This window comes from Aptenodytes forsteri, unplaced genomic scaffold (assembly GCF_000699145.1).
Source record: "Aptenodytes forsteri isolate BGI_AS27 unplaced genomic scaffold, ASM69914v1 Scaffold243, whole genome shotgun sequence".
NCBI lineage: Eukaryota > Metazoa > Chordata > Aves > Sphenisciformes > Spheniscidae > Aptenodytes > Aptenodytes forsteri.
The window spans coordinates 526,974-544,041 of record NW_008795314.1 but is presented as its reverse complement, the minus strand read 5'-3'; the positions used below and the strand labels follow the sequence as shown (position 1 = coordinate 544,041).

General features: G+C 50.4%; 1 protein-coding gene across 1 annotated transcript in view; it reads right to left on the bottom strand.

Moving 5' to 3' along the window:
* Window positions 1-76: 76 nt before the first annotated feature.
* Window positions 77-17,068, bottom strand: part of MYO15B (myosin XVB) — a 43,789-nt gene continuing 26,797 nt past the window's right edge. Inside the window, 31 exon segments of the mRNA XM_019472105.1 lie at window positions 77-144; window positions 415-555; window positions 1,001-1,134; window positions 1,618-1,751; window positions 2,737-2,864; window positions 3,242-3,390; window positions 3,752-3,860; window positions 4,181-4,258; window positions 4,560-4,654; window positions 5,285-5,415; window positions 5,999-6,075; window positions 6,462-6,538; window positions 6,913-6,985; window positions 7,230-7,293; window positions 7,410-7,522; window positions 7,797-7,957; window positions 8,303-8,414; window positions 8,551-8,692; window positions 9,152-9,270; window positions 9,525-9,643; window positions 10,156-10,231; window positions 10,453-10,512; window positions 11,081-11,196; window positions 12,733-12,958; window positions 13,513-13,603; window positions 13,734-13,923; window positions 14,217-14,363; window positions 14,714-14,810; window positions 15,281-15,529; window positions 16,130-16,224; window positions 16,400-16,510. Coding sequence (XP_019327650.1) covers window positions 85-144; window positions 415-555; window positions 1,001-1,134; window positions 1,618-1,751; window positions 2,737-2,864; window positions 3,242-3,390; window positions 3,752-3,860; window positions 4,181-4,258; window positions 4,560-4,654; window positions 5,285-5,415; window positions 5,999-6,075; window positions 6,462-6,538; window positions 6,913-6,985; window positions 7,230-7,293; window positions 7,410-7,522; window positions 7,797-7,957; window positions 8,303-8,414; window positions 8,551-8,692; window positions 9,152-9,270; window positions 9,525-9,643; window positions 10,156-10,231; window positions 10,453-10,512; window positions 11,081-11,196; window positions 12,733-12,958; window positions 13,513-13,603; window positions 13,734-13,923; window positions 14,217-14,363; window positions 14,714-14,810; window positions 15,281-15,529; window positions 16,130-16,224; window positions 16,400-16,510 — 3,674 coding nt within the window. The 3' untranslated portion in view covers window positions 77-84.

The window sequence follows — 17,068 nt, the reverse complement described above, 5'->3', positions numbered from 1 at the left end:
AGAAGACAGGGCAGGGAGCACTGAACAAGCTCAAGGAAAGGAAAAGAGCGCTGTTTTGCTTGGTCATTCTCCTCCTCTTAGGCTTTAGTGGTGCAGCTCTGTTTGATCCAGGATGACAACAATCGTGTGATACATTTCTTTAGCCTGTCAAAACACAAATCAGTACCAGTCATTCTCTGCCCCAGAAATGGCTGCTTCTCATAATTAAATATTCCCATAAATCACTTTCCCTAACTAAATATCAGGTAGGTGCTGGGACAAAGCTGCACTTTGGGGCCTGGGAAATGCAGTGCCCCCATCCACCTCTGGGGCAGAAGAGAGCAGTAGTACTGTCTCCTAGCAGAGGCTCAGCGGGGCAGTGGAAGGCAATTTCTGAATTGCCAGGAGGAAGCTGTAGGTCCAGGCTGATCTCACCTGTGACAGTTCAAGCCACATAGTCTTGGGGCTGGCAGCCGAGCCATAGTTTAGTTCTATGCCAGGAAGCCCACCATCAGAGACAGGCCGCAGGGTTCGCATCTTCTGCAGCTCTTTCAATGGAATGACGCAGGAGATCGCCTGCGCAAGGAGAAAAAGCCACAAAACACTCTCTGGTGCAGTCCTTACAAATAAAACCATCTGATTCTCACCAAGGAGTATTCACCTCAAGAGCCTGTTGAAAGCTAAGACAAGGACTGGGGCACAGGGCAGTGTGTACAGAATACAGGGCAGGCTCCTGCTGCCAGCATGGCCCTAGAACTCCTGCGAGACTGGGACAAACAGGAACGTGACCTACACTTAGTCTTACTGTGAACCATGCTTGTTAGCATGATCACTGGACTTATAAAAGAGCACATGGCAGTACTGTTCAAGTACTCTTGTCCCTTGCTTTGGGCTAGGGCTGTTAGAGTATCTGTGATGCAGGTGAATACAGTCCCTTCCTGCACAAGTTCTTCTAAAAGTCAAAGTTAACATCTGACAGACATCAGGGCTCTGGACTCTAGGGAGGAATTGTCTGGCATACCTGGGTGGTGCCATCCACCACAATGATCTCTTCTTTATTCACGCCACAGAAACAGGGCACGGGGATTGTGTTATCGCTGACTCTCTCTACAAAGTAGATGTTGTAGCCAAAGAAAGGCAATTTCATCACATGCTCTGTAAGAAAGCAAAAGGTGGCTTTCAGGCAGCAGCTTCCAGCCAGCAATCTACTGCACCAACCTAAGGTGGTCAAAAGCTGCAAGTGTTCCCAAGCTTTTCTGCATTAAAAAGTAAGATTGACAACTTCTCCCTCCCTCCCAGGCTGCTGATACTCAATTCTCAGCAGCCTGAATGGATGTCCCATTCTTTTCTGACCAGAAAACAGACGTGCAGCCAGAATATTAATTAAAACACAACTTGTACAGAGCTCTGGAAGTCTACTGCAGACTTCCGCAAAAGAAGTGAGACTTCTACCATGATCACCATGCTTGGGATCAAGTGCCAGTCTGCAGGGGGAGGCTGTCAGGGAGTCATATGTCATGGCCCATTCCAGACTCCAAGGATCCTCGCCAACCTCAGGAACTGTCCCAAAAGCGCATTCAGAGCAGCTTCCATCATGCTCAGGATAGATGACTCAAGCAGATCTGGATGTCTCCTCACCTATGAACTGGATTTTTGCATCCACCGGCTGGAAGGGCTGCCTGCTTCTCAGCAGCATGCCAACATAGCTCTGCAGAGCCTGGGGACTGATGGAGGACTGCAGGGTCTTTGGCGTGTACTCCTTCAGCTCTTCCCTGTGCCAACAAGCAGATACTAATTCACCCCCTGCCCAGCTAAAATCAAAAGATCAACCAGGGAGATTAAGAGGAAGGAGGGGATGCGGCAACAGTTTTCAGTTGCATGGCTAGGGGCAAGGGTGGAGGGAGAGGGGAAGAGCACAGCAGGTCGTATCTGAATTGGATAATGTGGAAGGAAACAGAGACAGCAAGACCACCATTTTCCACACAGAAGGCAGCTGTGCACCACTGACTAGTCCCTCCTTTCTGGGGACAACAGGAGCTCTTCAAGCAAGGACTGTAGCATGGAAGTAGAGCCACACAGTATTGCTTTCACAGGCAGTCTCAGCTGAAAAACACCTTACTCTAACTCTGTCTTGCTCCTGTGCCTCCGAAGCACTACACAGAGCAGAGTTCCCTATGCCCAGCAGGGTTATGCCATTACCCCCTGCTGCTGGTGGTGTGAGGGGATCTGATGGAGACATTACCTCCACTCTAAGTGCATAAGGATATGGGAAGGAAGGAGCGTGAAAATACAGCTCAGGGCTGCAGGACAGAAGCTTTCCAGGTCCCAGGGACATTTTCATTCCCCTTAGGCATCTCACTACAGATTTCAAGTGCCCAGGGTTGAAAACTCTGGCACTTGTGAGAAAGAACAAAGGAGCATTCATCCCCACTATAAGTTCATACACTTCCTTCTTGGTATTACAAACACATGGCAGTCAAAAGAAATGTCCATGGCACCCTCATGACCCTCAGCTCAGAAGGAGTCACAAAAGGAAATGTGCATCAGAGCCAGTCAGCATTAAGAGTGTGAACAGGAGGTAAGCTTTCTTGATTGCGGGCAGGAGTCAGTCACTGAGTAGTGACATCAATTAGTAGTTTATGTTCTCCAGAACTGTCCATTCCTTAATTATCCGGAGAGTACTTTCAGGCACCTACCCCTAACCCCTGTGGTGCCAACAGCCATTAGAGATAGAGACCCACCCTGAGACAAACATACCTGGAGGGATCAGAGTTCTGCTGCTCTGTTTTGGCCCAGTGCTGGAGCATTGCCAAAATGCCCACCTGCATCTCCATTTCTTTACTACGGCTCAACAGTATCCTCCCATTCAGGTAATCCCACAGCATCTGAGAGACAGCACAGCAAAGAGGCCTTTGTTAAACCTTTCAGAAGGTACAGAAAGGTCTGGGCAGTGCCAGGCTGCAGAGACCCACATCTTGCCATGCTGATAACACGAAAGCAAAGGCTTTCTGCGCTCAGGAAGAGCATGCAGAACTGCACAAGCCATGTCTAGAACCGTACAGCTCATAGGCTAGGGCTGCAGGCATACTGCCTTCCTTGCATCCATAGCTTCAGTTATTAGTCATTCCCAGAAACAGCATACTAAGCCGATCAGCCAAAGCCCTCCTGCTTCTTCAGCTCCCTTGGGAAATTCCCATTGGCCTGTACGCTAACTCTGCCCCTGCTAGGGAGGTTCCTGATGCACACTGCCCTTGTTGCTTACCTGTCCATAATGAACATCAGTATAAATTCTGTTCTCAAAGTGCAGAGGCGTCCTCCAGATGAGCCTGCGTAAAGTCACAGTGACCAACTTGTCCTCCAGCAGGTAATCATGAAGATACTCCTCTGATCTTATCGGCCTCACCGTTTTATCTACATATTTACACAGAGAGAGGGTCATCACTCGTGGTGCTGAGACAGTGGGCTGAGCTCCATGACCTGGGACAGGAGCCTTCCTGCACGCCTCTATTCCACCCTGCCCTTAGGACTCCCAGCATCAGCCATTCCCAAGGGCCACGGACCCACACAGACACACACACACACACTTCTTTCAGGAGCAAGCAACACAGCCCCTGAGAAGGCACACTCCTTAACCTTCGTACAGAGGGAAACTGCTGAAGAGGGACCTCCCCAGAGCCAGCAACATTGAGGGAACTATTTGAAACAGTAGCCATGGTACTCCCTGTTGGAGAAACTGCTTTAAGAACGAACCTAGGTGCTAGTCTCTACTTGCCAAGATTATTGCTGTCACTCCTGATGGCAAAAAGAACAAATTCCTGTATCTCTTCCTGTTCGCCTGCCCCCATCTGCTCACAGATCTCCTGCAAGAGCTCCTTGGCCACCTGAAGCGAGGAAAGAAGCAAATAAGTACTATGACCAGGCAAGCCCAAAGCAGCCCCAGAGCAGTTAAACATACTGGGCTTGTTAGAGGGCAGCAGTATGGCTCTGGCCATTGTGCAAAGCAGCAAGCTGGGTGAGGCGTCCCAGCGTTGTGCAGGCCCTGCAGAGATACGCTGCTACAGGGATTCCTAGGAAGTGAGTGGGGAAACTGTCACAGCACCATGGGAAGCACAGGCCAAGCCCAAGGTTTTGACAGATAAGGGAGTTCCCTGGTGTGGCTCAGAGTCCAGATCAATGAAGAAATTCAAAGCAGAAAACTCACAGTGAATGTCTTAACTCTGGTCAGGTATTCCATGCCTCCAGGCATCAGTATCGCTAGCCGGCGGGCACCATGCCCCTTCTGCAAAGGACAGTCTTTGACGTCATGCAGGACATGCAGGATCCCATCAGCCCCACAATTCTTCCTCCCTCTTCCTTCCTTCTCATCTCCACCTTCCACTACTTGCCCATAGTACCTGCCTCTTCCCTGCCCACACCCCTGCCTACTCCATGGCATTGCACTTCCCAGTCCCCTTGCAGACACATGCCTCATTTCCTCTCTTGGAACACTAACCACCCCTGTAACACTGCACATGGCACCTCCTGGCAAACCTCTGCCCTCCCTCTCTTCCCAGCATCCCCACTTCTCTGCCCCTCAATACCAGCAATGCCTCTATCTCCACAGGGAAAGGAAGGTGGCGACGGCCCCCATACATGAAATTTTTCCGCAGGTTGCTCTGACAGGTCTTGGCTATATCTGCAGGAAAAGGAAAAAGCTTCATGTGCTGAACCAAACAGAGGATTTAACATTGTCTCCTATGGTGCTGGGTCATCCTGACTGTGTTGAATTTAACCCCGGGCCACCGCTAGGAGAGGAAAGAGAGTTGACCTCATCTCCCACTCTGCCAGGACACATCCAAATCATGAGGGGCCAACCCCAGACACTGTCCAGGGTAGAAGGGAGTACACAGGAATGACAGGATGGGAGAACTAGAATCCTCTTCTCTGGCAGGATTCCAACCCATATACCTCACAGCTGATGACTCTGGAAGACCACAGTCTGCCTTTCCCCCAAGGTCTAGCTGTCAAACTGAGCCTAAGCAGCAGGGCTAAGCTAAGCCTCAGAGAGACACACAATTCCACCTTGCCTGGGTGAAGATGCAATGGGAAATTACCTCTGCAAACAGAAAGACTAGAGATACAAAGCAGACTCTTGCCTGCAGGCTCAGGTCCTTCAGTACCCGACTCATTTCTCCTGCCTAACAGGATAAGGGAGATTTCCCTGTTGGACCATGTCCCCACCTGGATCCTGTCTTCTTTCTTTGACCACTGAGCTTTAGTAAACAAGGGGGCAGCTGTTTATTTTACAGGACACAAACAGTCATACCATGGTGGGTGCTGGATGGATCACTGCTGGCTAGCTGCAGAAACTTGGTGGCGTAGGGCATCAGGATGTTAGAAGGGAGGAAGTACCCAGTTAGCAGGTTTAGGAGCAACCAACCACGCAGCACGCTCTCCCTGCAGGGCAGAAAGAACTGTGAGCACCTTGGAACAAGACAATTACTGCTCCAAGCAGCTCAAACTGAGCCTCTGCCCTTTTGAACACCTATGGCAGGTTGCAGAAAATGAGGTAGTGGCCCTTGGTCAAAGGTTTCTTGTGCTGAGGAAGGGATTCGTTTAGTTATTCTAACAGCAAACAGAGAAAGGGAACAGTCAAGGCCACTCTGATGCCACTGCTGCCATATCACAGGGCAGTGTGGGGTCAAGCCAGTCCTAACTGTTGTACCAATTCCCCAGGGCTGTGAAGAGGAAATCAGGGCTCTGAGCAGCGCCACTACCGGGAGCTACCAGGAATGTTTAGCAGCGCCCAGATATATCAGCAGCCCGAGATAGAAGGACAAACATCCATTGAAGTGAAAAAGCCAAACCCCAGTGACTTGCTAAATTCCCTGAGCGCTCAGCAAAAGCCCCAGCAACTGAGCAGTGAGGGATAGTACATCATTAGGGGTCAGCCTCTCTCCTGGCGCTGCTGCCTATGCAGCAAGGCAGATGGTTCCCCTCCAGCTGTGCAGGCACAGGAGCTGACAGTGCTGGTACTCACTGGTTAGGGTTGTGGGTGACCTGTTTGATGACCTGGCAGTAGACCTCATCATGCAAACTCTCCTTCTCCTTGCACAGCTGCATTCAGAGAGGAAAAGACAGCATCAGAGAGGGGACGAGAGCATCAGAGAGGCCCCAGGTCATCTCTGTGCCCTTCTGCTCCCAGCTCCAGAGCTCTGCCAATGTGGCTTAAAGCTTGGGCTTTGCAGCCTCTGGTCTCTAGTGCTATCTGGGCCCAAAGAAGGGGAGGCAGGTTGTGCTCTCATCCAGACAGTGATATCCAGGGAAACCATTTACATGCAACCCTCCCCCCCCATGTTTTTTAATCAGCCTCTCTGTTTCAGCTCCCTTTCTCATGTAGGAGGTTGCATTATGGCTCTCCCTGCTTTCTCCCTTCCCAGCAAGGTCTTGGCTCTTCATTCCCATTGGTGCTTCAACACCTTGCCCAGGGGAAGGTCACAAACCTGAAGGATTTCATAGATGCATTCAGCCTCATTCTGGTTCTTGAGTTTTGATTGATCTCCCATGAACTGCATCAGAGCTGCAAAGCAAAGGCTAGCATTTAGGTCTAAGCAGAGGTGATCCTGCCGTGGGGCAGGCAGTAGACTAGAAAATGTCCTGAAAGCTTTTCTGCTCCATGGGCTATTACGAGGCTTGCATTGGACATGTGTAGTCGGTGGGGCATCAGCCCAGGCAGTGTGCGTTCTTGGGCACTTTGCACTCAAAGTGTATTTTGCTGGACGCTTTCAGCACGGACACAGGTGGTTATTAACTGCAGAAATGCCTTAGGAGGGGCCCTCCTCTCAGTTTTCATTCCCCACGCTGGGCCCCATGATGCCTGTGCGTGACCACCAAGGCCATCCCACTCACCCCCGCTCCAGCCTCTGCAGTGTTGTGTCCTAGGGAGGTACTTACTCCTGAAGTTCTTTGTAGCAAGCTCATTCAGTTCGCTATCAGCGTACTGGAGCAAAGATTCCTGGATTGGGACCTGCAGGGCCAGAATACAAGGGTAAGCTGGGGAGGCAGATCGCACAGAGCTGTGCTGCAGGCTTCATGAAAGACACAGGCTCCCAGCATCTTGCAGGCAGCACTGAAGAGTAGGGGGCACCTACGCTTCTCCAGAGACTGCAGCCAAGGATCTGCCCTCTGTGCTTTTGCCACGTGGGGACAAAGCTAGAGGCAATGCTGGAGCTAGATTTCTGGCTGTAGCCATGGGGAGAGACTGAGCTCACCTTGGTGTGCTGGACCAGGGTAGCTGCACTCTTCTTTTCAGCAGAAATCCCATTCAGTCCCTGCCTAGACAGAAGAGAGAGAACATGCAGCCTAAGAAATATCCCCAGAAACGGCTTGGTGTGGGTCAGGCTACACAGGTCCTGTGTATGCCTGTTCAAGAAGGACCACAGCCTACTCACATGGACTGAGCCTCTCTGAAGTAGGCTATGGCGAAGTCTGTCATGGTATAACGGTCGCCAGCAGGGACTAACATGATGCTGTCAGGTTCTGATGTCAGGCTGGGAACAGAACTCTGCAGGGACAGGCACCAAACCCACCCTGAATAGTCAGCTGAGGAACTGCAGTGTGTATTCTCCTCACCTGCCAGACCTGGGAAGGCCTCATCTGTGTGTGTTGCCTCCCCCTCCCACTATGACAGTATTTGAGTGTCTCCATCTGTAAGGATTAAGCAGTCATCTTCTTCCCTCTAGCCTTGGAGGTCAGACACTACCAGGGCCATGGACCCACCCTGGCAGCTCCCACAGAACCCGGCCACATCGCCTAGCAGTTCCCTAAAGACGACTCACCTCCCTGCTGGTGTTCCTGCTCTCCGGGGAAGCTTTCATGCTCTTCCGCAGCCCTCCACATCTGTCCATGCTGGTGCTGAGGTGATCAGGGGCTGCAGCCAATTGCACAAGGCTGGTGGGGAAAATACCACAGCGGCCACCAGTGGAGCCGAACTGCCAGCCTGCAGAAACAGGGGAGAAAGAGTCAGGAACCATGGCAGCTACCAAGAGAAACGAGCAGTGAGACATACTACTGGCAAAGGAGAGCACCAGACTGACCAGGCTTTCCTGCATCCTAAGATAACATCCCCTATAACTATGGCAGCTGGAACAAGGTGGGTTGCGGTCAGAGAATGGCAGAGCTGAAAGCTGACTATGCCAGCCCTTAACAGTCTGCTTTCCTCTGGTTTACTTGACAGCAGCATGTAGAGCTTCTGGGCACCATGGGTCCAGTGTTACCGTAAGTCAATCACAGCAGGCCCTTGAACCCAGTCCCCACCTTTCCTGCCAATCTCAAACTCCCTCACCTGGCTCTACGCCTTGCATGGGCAGTAACTTGATGAGGTCACCCTTCTTGAAGCTAAGGAGGCTCTTGTCATCCACAACGTAGCTGCGCAAAGCAACAACGTAGTTGGTATCCTGGGGAAAAAGTGATGGGGAGGTCAAATCTCATCCCCAGGATGTGAGGGATTTGGACCACATCATCCCATGGACCCTCTCGGGTCCATGTGGGAAACCACCTTCATTCCCTACTGCACTACAGCCACTCCCTTACCTGCCTCAGCTCCTGGATGAAGAGTTCCACCATGGCCTTGATGCACGGAGCCTTTGGAGAGTGCAGGAAGAGCTGCTCTGTCTTCAGAGAGAGCTCCAGGGCATTGCTGCCCTTCAGTTCCACTGACAGCACATCTGCAAAGCTGAGAACACAGACAGCATGCTCAGGCTCCCTCTGCCAGAGCTAGGGATGCAGATCATGGGGATGGGAGCTCATTCCAAAGACTGAGAATGGAGACAGGCCTCGGCACGCTCCAGAGGGTGGCCTTTCACCAGCACTGTATTACAACAGTAATAGCACCATAGGCTGCTCATGGCTTTCACCGTACCCCTCTGAGGACCTCCCTTCTGATGACATGCATGGAGCTGACTCACACCTAGCACTCACTTATTGTGAGCAAAACACAAGGTAGGGAGGAAAGGGAAAGGCCAAACTCATTAGAAGGAGGGTCAGTGAGTCACAGCTGGCCTGGGACAATCCTAGAAAGCACAGCACAACCAGACAATTTTCAGCTCACCTGTTCGGTCTGCCTCCTACACTCTGAAAACATCCTGCAAGTGACAAATTATCATCCTGCAGCAACCAGTGCCCTTTTGCTCACCTGTAGCTGCGAAGAATCTTCAGGTGCTCAGGATTATACCCAGCTGCTTTCACCACCTTCAGCAGCTGCATGCCCCGGTGAGAAACACCCAGAATCTGGACATCACTTCCATTTTCACCCTGTAAGGGAAGTGCAGCAGAGAGCGTGAAAGACCCCATCCCACCCGGACAGGATGCAGCAGGGGAAGAAGATGCTACCGTATGTACCATGAAGGAGACCCTAGGCTGACAGGGGCGTCAAACCCAGCAAGGTACAGAAGGCGCAGAAGAATGAGTGGTGTGTGGCCAGGCAGGGAGACAGAAAGAGATCCCAGGTGAACTAGAGCCACAGAGCTAAAGCAAGCCCCGGGTCTGGTGAAAAGATTAAGACTCACATGAACTGGGAAAAGGCGGGAGAAATAGTTAGCCCAGTTATCTCGAGCAGCCAGTACAATCCTCTTCTTTATCCCATCCTCCTGAATGGACTGGACATCGTTGCCAACCCGGAACTCCACTAGCAGGGGTACAAAGCAGATAGTTTCTCAGTAAGACAGAGATGGCCAAGTCTTCCTCTGCCCAGGGACTCCTTCCCACCAGTCCTCCTCAGTGATTACAGTGCAGCAAACGACATGCAGAGGCAAAAGGATACCATGTTATTTGCACACACCAGTCTACTACTAGTTTCTCTCCCCCTCTCCATGAAGCTCCTGTCAAAGAAGACAGGTGGATTTTGAGACAACTCAAAATCCCATCCTTGGGCCTCAGTTTCCTCTCCCTACAATAAACATATCAGAACTAAGTTTTTCTGGCTCAGAGAAATTTCAGGGCCATTTTCTGGGCATTTGGGATAAACAACATTCCTACACTGCACTACACAGCACACACAAATGTGCTTTCTTGCTGCAGTGACAAACATTTCTCCTCTGCCCTAAGTCCTGCCTGAAAGGGCTTGGAGGCCGGTTTCTTGTTTCAAACCAAAAGCTGGGATGGGCACGGGGACGAAGGGATGATGGGGCTGTTAATTACTCAGCAGGTCTTTCATCTTGCGCTTCTCCTCCCTGGAGATCCGAAGGCAGGAGTCGGAGAAGGTGTCACGCATGATCTGCAGAGGAAGGAAACAGAGAGGCTTCCATTGAAAAGGCCACATCTGAGTGTGTTGGAGCATCTGAGGCCGTTAAACAGACTGAGTTTCAGAAGAGTGAGCAGGGGCTTGACTGGATGGACCTGGAGAAGAGACTAACACCACTAGGGATGCAGAAGTGAAGGCAGCTTATGCAGTGTAACAGAGAAACAACAGGCCTTGAGTCATACACCAGTACACACCTGTTCACACAGCAAGTTCAGACAATAAGGGTGACTGAAGTTTTCTTTGGGGTAAAACACCTGCAAGAGGAGGATAAAAACAATAGTAATGTTACAGAAGTTTACAGATGTTGCAGAAATAGCTCTCCAGGGATGTTTCGTAATCTATATGCCCTACTGCCAGAGAGGAGTGAGTCCATCTCCAAGGACAGGCAGGGAAGAGACACTGTGAATGTAAACAGAAAGACCAGGAGCGAAGGACCAAAAGTGAAGTGGTGAGACCATGGGATGAACCCTGGTCAGTTCAGTGCACTCTCCAATACTTCATTTTAAACACATTTGTACTGTTTTAACAGGAAAGCGCCAGGCAACAAAAAATTTACTTTAACTGTAGATTTCTCAGTGTTTTACAGAGGGAGGAAAGGACAGGTAGGGAAACTGAGACACCAGAGTCAGTAAGGCAGAGAGTAGGACTCGGATCTCCTCCGAGATGATCCCCCGCCCCCAACTCCTGCGTCGCGTGACCTCCTCCCAGAGCTGCCTTTGTGCTCTTATTTCACACTGGGTGCCTATGACAAAAAGTGATTTTAACCGAATGTGGAACCAGTTCCCTCCCCCCCATAGCCAGCCCTCAGCTAGTGAACTGTACCTCTTTGCGCAGAAAGATTTTCCAGGGAGGGTTGATATAGGAAAAGCTGACACTGGCAGTGAGCTTGTACAGCTGGGTCTTGATACCATCATCTTCTGCTACTGTTACAGTAGAGTCTGTGTGAGGAGAAAGAGCAGTGAAGATGGGCTTTGCTGACTACAGGGTCACCTTCCCACCTGCCAAAGACCTACCAAGAGAAAGGGGACAGTGCCATGTGCCTGACTGAAGATTACTGTCAAGAACGCTCTTGAAGGTCAGTGATCAGCTAGTACGAATGCATGCACAAAACGGTCATCATGTGAGTACCAGCATTTATACTTGCTGTATTAGTCACAAAGTTCAGTGCTCATAATAGCAACGCTCCAGAGTTAGGGAGCCCACAGCGTGCCAGGCAAAATATTACCCACGTGCTTAAGTTTGAAGACACAGTTTCACTTTATGTCATTATAAAAAGCCTGCTAAAGGTTTCAAAAGGACATAAAAGTTCTCCCCTAAGCTTGCAGACTGCAAGGTTGTGGTACAAGGCACCCAGTACTTGCACTGGGTTTTCTCTCTGCAGGAGATCTATTAAAAGACAGGCTCAGTCTGAAGACAACCATTCAAAGGCCTTGCTTTACAAGGTAGGAATATCTTCATTTAAGCACTCCCAACTTTCAAAATTTCAGAGTTCATAGACAATCAAGAATTGTAGTAGATCGCACAGTTCAGCTGTTTCTATATTCCTATTCAAAAGCATGTAGGGATTTTTCAGGCCAATCTAGTTACTTCGATTTACTTTCGCCAGACTTCCTGAAGATCCATTTTTAAAAAGAGAGGGGGAGTGAAACCAGGACATTCTTTTATACCAGGGAATCTGACGCAGGATGGAGTCCTGCAGTAATGTGCTTGACTGACTGTTCCTTGTATGTTATAAAATGTGATGCTGATGAGAGTTTTAAACAGCTTGAAATACATTGGTACATGTATCCAAAATAGCAGCAAAGTATAAAATGAATTATGGCTCCAGGATCCCACTGCAATTCAGAAGGAAAACCTAAGACTGAATAACACTTCCAAACTCCTGCTGAGAAGCATTAGCTATGCCATTTTTCAGGTGGGCAATGTCCAGACACTCCTTATGTGGCCAGTGTCCAAGGTCTCTCAGGCTCTCATTCTCCCTCTGAGAAACATTCCCTCATTCCTCAGCCTGTCTCTAAGGACCCTCCAGAGGCTCTAGAAGGTAAAACACCCAGCTTCCCATTCCTCCCTGGTCTAAAGTCCACCTGTTGAATTCCAGCTTTGATAAAGTAGTTATGCTTCAGGTAGGTAATAAAACATAATGTGGACTGGACCTTGATAAAGCTGTAGCCCAAAGGTCCTTTCTGTTTTTAGCTGCATTTTTTCAGAGAAACCCAGCCCCTCCATCAGTTTTGCCTGACATCCTGCACTGCACTGGGAAGAAAGGGAAGAGTTAGAGCTGGGAAGTGCCATGCTGAGTGCGGGGCCAGACTGGAACTACGGTGACAGTCTCTGATTTCACACAGCCCACTCAGTCTTTGACCAGCTGGCCGATGACAGAACATGTGCTGTGACTCTCCCGGGCCACTGGGCTGATTCCGACCCCATCCCCTCCCACCGCTACCAAATCCCACTTGGGTGAAGTCAATACTCACCCTTCCCTGTGGATTCCTGCCAGCCTTGGTTCCCAGGCAGAAGAGGTGAAGGCAATGGTGGGGGAGGAGGAGGAGGAGCAGGAGGGGCCTGGGAACCTGGTGGGGTTCTCTCCTGGCTGAAGATGGACAGGAGAGGCAACTGCTTCTCCTTGATAGAGCTGGAAGCTGAGCCTGGCTTGGGCTTGGGAGGTGGAGGTGTTCTCTTCTCTTGTGGCAGGGGGGGTGGCTGCAAGACAGCAAAACCATTTGATGCGGTCATTCTCTGCATTACTGTGCTCTGTCCTGATACTGCTGTTGTTACAAGTCATCCCTAGGGCATCAGTCCAACCCTAGAAGCAAGATCTGTGTGAACAGGGATACCAGGACCTTTAAATCAGCACATGATCTACAAACAGATGAAGATCAAGCAAACCCAAGTGCAGAGAACCAAGTATTTGAGATTGAAGCCTCCAGTTGGGAAGGGGAAAAGAGACATTAATGGGCCAAGACCTTGGTGCCAAATGTGGGGAACATGAGTTGCTTGCTTCCAGATCAGCCTTAAACATACCACAATAGGACTTGCTGCTCCAGAGCCTTTTCTCCAGGACCTCAAGTGACTTTACAGACTGCAACCCAGTCTAGGATGGGCAGCACCATGGTATGAGCTCACAGCTATCTAGTAACCCAAGAAGAAATCACCTGGCTGCTACTGCACTACCAAGTAGCTCCCAATCTGTTGGAGATTGGATATACAGGCCCTCTCTGCTGAGCTCTTAGGCGACCGGAGAGCAAAGAACTCACTGATTTGGGAGAGGAGAGGTTCATCATTCCCAGCTTGGCCAGAGCCTCATTTTTGGGGTCGTTCTTCTTCATAAATGGCTTGGACACTCTCCTGCAAGGAAATGGGGAACAGTTACAGGGGCTGCAGAGGGGTTGTGGCCACAATGGAGCCATGTGGCAGCACTGGGATATAGTCCCACTCATCTCCTCCCTGCCCACCTGGGTGGACCCCACTCTCTCACCTGACAGGCTCGATAGGCTGGGGCTCAGGGGCTGGCCTGCTCTGGTACATTTTGATGATGTTGCGGATCTCCCGGCTGGGTTCAGGCCGCGACTCGGGGCCTGAAGGCTTCACTACAGGTGGCTCCTTCTTCGCTTTTCGTGTCTGCTTTTTTGGCTTCGGCTCAGGAGGTGGCAAAGGGGGAGCAGGAGCTATTGGGGATGACAGCTTTAACCAACAGCCCAGCAAAGACACAGGAGAAATCCCATTATGTCATTTGAAGCGCCCTCTCTTTCACCCCCAGGCTGACTGGCCATGACCTTCCACTACCTTGCTTTGGGATCCCACTTCCCAAAGCTCAGACCTTTCTCTCTCTCCTCTCCTGTCAAGATGCAGACTCCCAGAAGGGCCAGATCCTTTCCTCCTGTGGCTATATCCTGGCCTGATGCTCCTAGAAAGTTCCCGCTTGTCAGCCTGCCTGGGTCTCCACTGCACAGCATCTTACCTGCCTCTGTTTTAGGGCTGGGCTTCTCTTCTTTCCTCTTCTCCTGCTCCTCTTCCTTCTCCTCCTCCTGCTTTGGCTGGGGATTTGCTGGAGGGGTCCAGGTTTTGGAAGGAGGCCTGACTTTCTTCACTCGGATTTGTTGCTCTCCTGCATAGAAAGGGGGACCTGAGCTAGTTAAACCCACAACCAAAGCCTAGCACTAACGGCATAGTTTCCACCCTTGCATCAGCCAGCAGAAGCCTATGCTTTCTAGAGGCAAAGGAGGGTGTGGCAGTCAGAAGCCCAAAGATGTCTAGAAAACTGGTAACACAACGCCTCACAATCTGAATTGTAGCCACCTGAGCAGGCACCCAAAACTCCTGCTACACACAGCACCAGCAGCTCCTGCAGGGATTAGCTGGGTTCCAGACAGGGAGACAAGAACACCTTGTTATGCCAGGGAGGCTGCAGAACAAGGTGTTAAGATGAGTGAAATTCCCAAAGTGGTAGATGCTCACCCATCTTCTGAAAATATTCTCTCTTCTGCTGGAAAGTTTCTCGAAGATAGTCATCATCTTCACTGTCGAAGAACTCGTCTTCCGTGTAGTCGTAAACCTGCAAGCAGTTCACAACATGGCTAGTTAGCACTAGCCAGCAGATACCTCCATAGCGCCCTTAAGTTCAGAGGTGATCTTCCCTTGCCAAGTTCTGATCTGGAACTTCTCCCTATCTGGGAGCATCCCAAGAGATCAGTCTCTGACCCAAGGAATCATCAAAGTCCAGAGAAGGAGTATGTTAGAGGCCCAAGAGAGCTTGCTGGAAGATAAAGAACTCCGAGTAATGAATTTTCCTATGGAAAAATTCAGATCAGCTGGAAATTAATTGGCCAACACTGCAGCCAAACCTCCGCAGAGCTAATGCCACCAAGGTTTGATCCTGTGTCTTAAAGACTCAGCAAGCAGAGTTTGAAAGGTCTCAGTATCATAGGTAAGCATAGCGCTCTGCTCTCCTCTCTGCCAAACCACTGTCACACTGTAGGGAAGCAGAGCAAATGCAAGTCATGAAATTCAAACCAAATTCACCACCACTGTTTCTCATACCGGTTCTTCTGCCTTAGCTGGTGGTTCTGGAGCCTTTGGGGGTGGTGTAGCATTCTGGCTGCTGGGAGGCTTCTTGGGTTTTGGGGAAGTGGCTGGGACTGGGGCTGGAGCTGAGGCTCGGGCTTGTGGTGGACTTGAGACTCTTGGCCTTGAGTTCTCAAGAGACTGTTGCCACCGCTGCTGTTGCTGCTGCTGCTGGGAAATGCTCATGGCTTGAAGGGTCACCTGCTGGGCCTGGAGGAAGGAATTGCAATGTTCATGAGCTCTAGGCTACACAAAATCATCAGCCGTCAGTCAGACTGTCCTATTCTTTCACTGATAATCACAGAACATCTACATAGTCCGCTGCAAATTTCCCAGTGTTATGGACAAGGCATGCCCAGGGAGTCTGCTCCCACCTGGCCAAGTATGCAGAGCTCCTAACAACACCCCAAAGACTCAGCTACCAGTGAGATAGCCTGGGACCTCCATGCACTCACAAGGCTTTGTACAGAAAGCAGAATACTGCAGATCTGCATCTGTAGCAAATTCCAGCTTAAAAACACATGGGAATTACAGCTGAGGCTTCTCAGGGCCTGCTCTTGTCCCTGCTACTCACTCACCTATGGTGCCTCAGTGTCCTCATGTACACAAAGCAGCAAAAAGGGGGTTCCCAGTTTTGCAGTCTTAAATAATCCCGACTTTATATACCTAACCCCCAGCACATAAACACAGAGTGTTACAGAGCAGGCCTAATGCAGGAGTGGAGCACGGCTAACCTCTTAACAGCACATACGCCAGTGCGTTGTTCTTCCCCGGTTCCTGAGCCCCTCCCAGCCGGTCCCTTCCACTCACCATGAGCATGGCTTGCTGGTTGATAAAGGTTTGCTGTTGTGCTGCTAACTGATTGGGATCTACAGCTGGAACCACAGGCTGGGGCATAACCATGGCTGTAGAAGACACACATGTCTGCAAACACCCACAGGCAATCATTCCCCACAATGCCCGAGCATCAGCCCAGAGCTGAGCGTTCACTGTGCACCCCACCTGACATTCAAATGCACAGGCTCCATTACGACACCCACCCTTCCATCCTTTTCCCCTGTATAGTTACTGAATTATTACCTGGCATAGGTGCAATCCCACCAGCCGCTGGCATCATAGGCATGGCCGCTGGCATCCCCATCATTGAAGGCACAGACTGGTAAACTGGTGCTTGAGTCATTCCAGAGAAGCCTAGAGGCAAAAGGCCACATGCACAGTGCTTTTGGGGAATCCCAGATCAGAAAGCCCTGATCAATCCGCACAGAACACATCACATAAGCTGGGTACCTCTGGTTCTCTCCACATGCACCAACCATGGGGACATGTGAATGGTTTACCTCTTCACACACAGCAGGACACAGCAAAACTCAGGTGGAAAAAGGAAACCTAAGAGAAAAGTGTGGCCTGCCAGACTTTACAATAGCAGGATCCAGACCCTGCTTTCTGCACTATAGCTTAGGACACCACCATCCTTCATGACTAAGCATATAAATAATTCCTGCCTGTGTATGATTACAGAGAAGGGTTTCTCCTGAGGGTTGGGCAAAGATCTCTGGGCCTGCCAGATCCATGTTGGTCTCTTTGCAGCAGGCAGCAAGGGTAAATGAACAATGAGCCCTGGCCTGGGTGGCATTGTGAAGGAACTGTGGAGAGAAAAAAATTCCTCTGCTCCCAGCAGTCAAGTCCCACATAGAATCATCAAGGTTGGAAAAGACCTCTAAGATCATTGAGTCCAACCATCAACCCAAC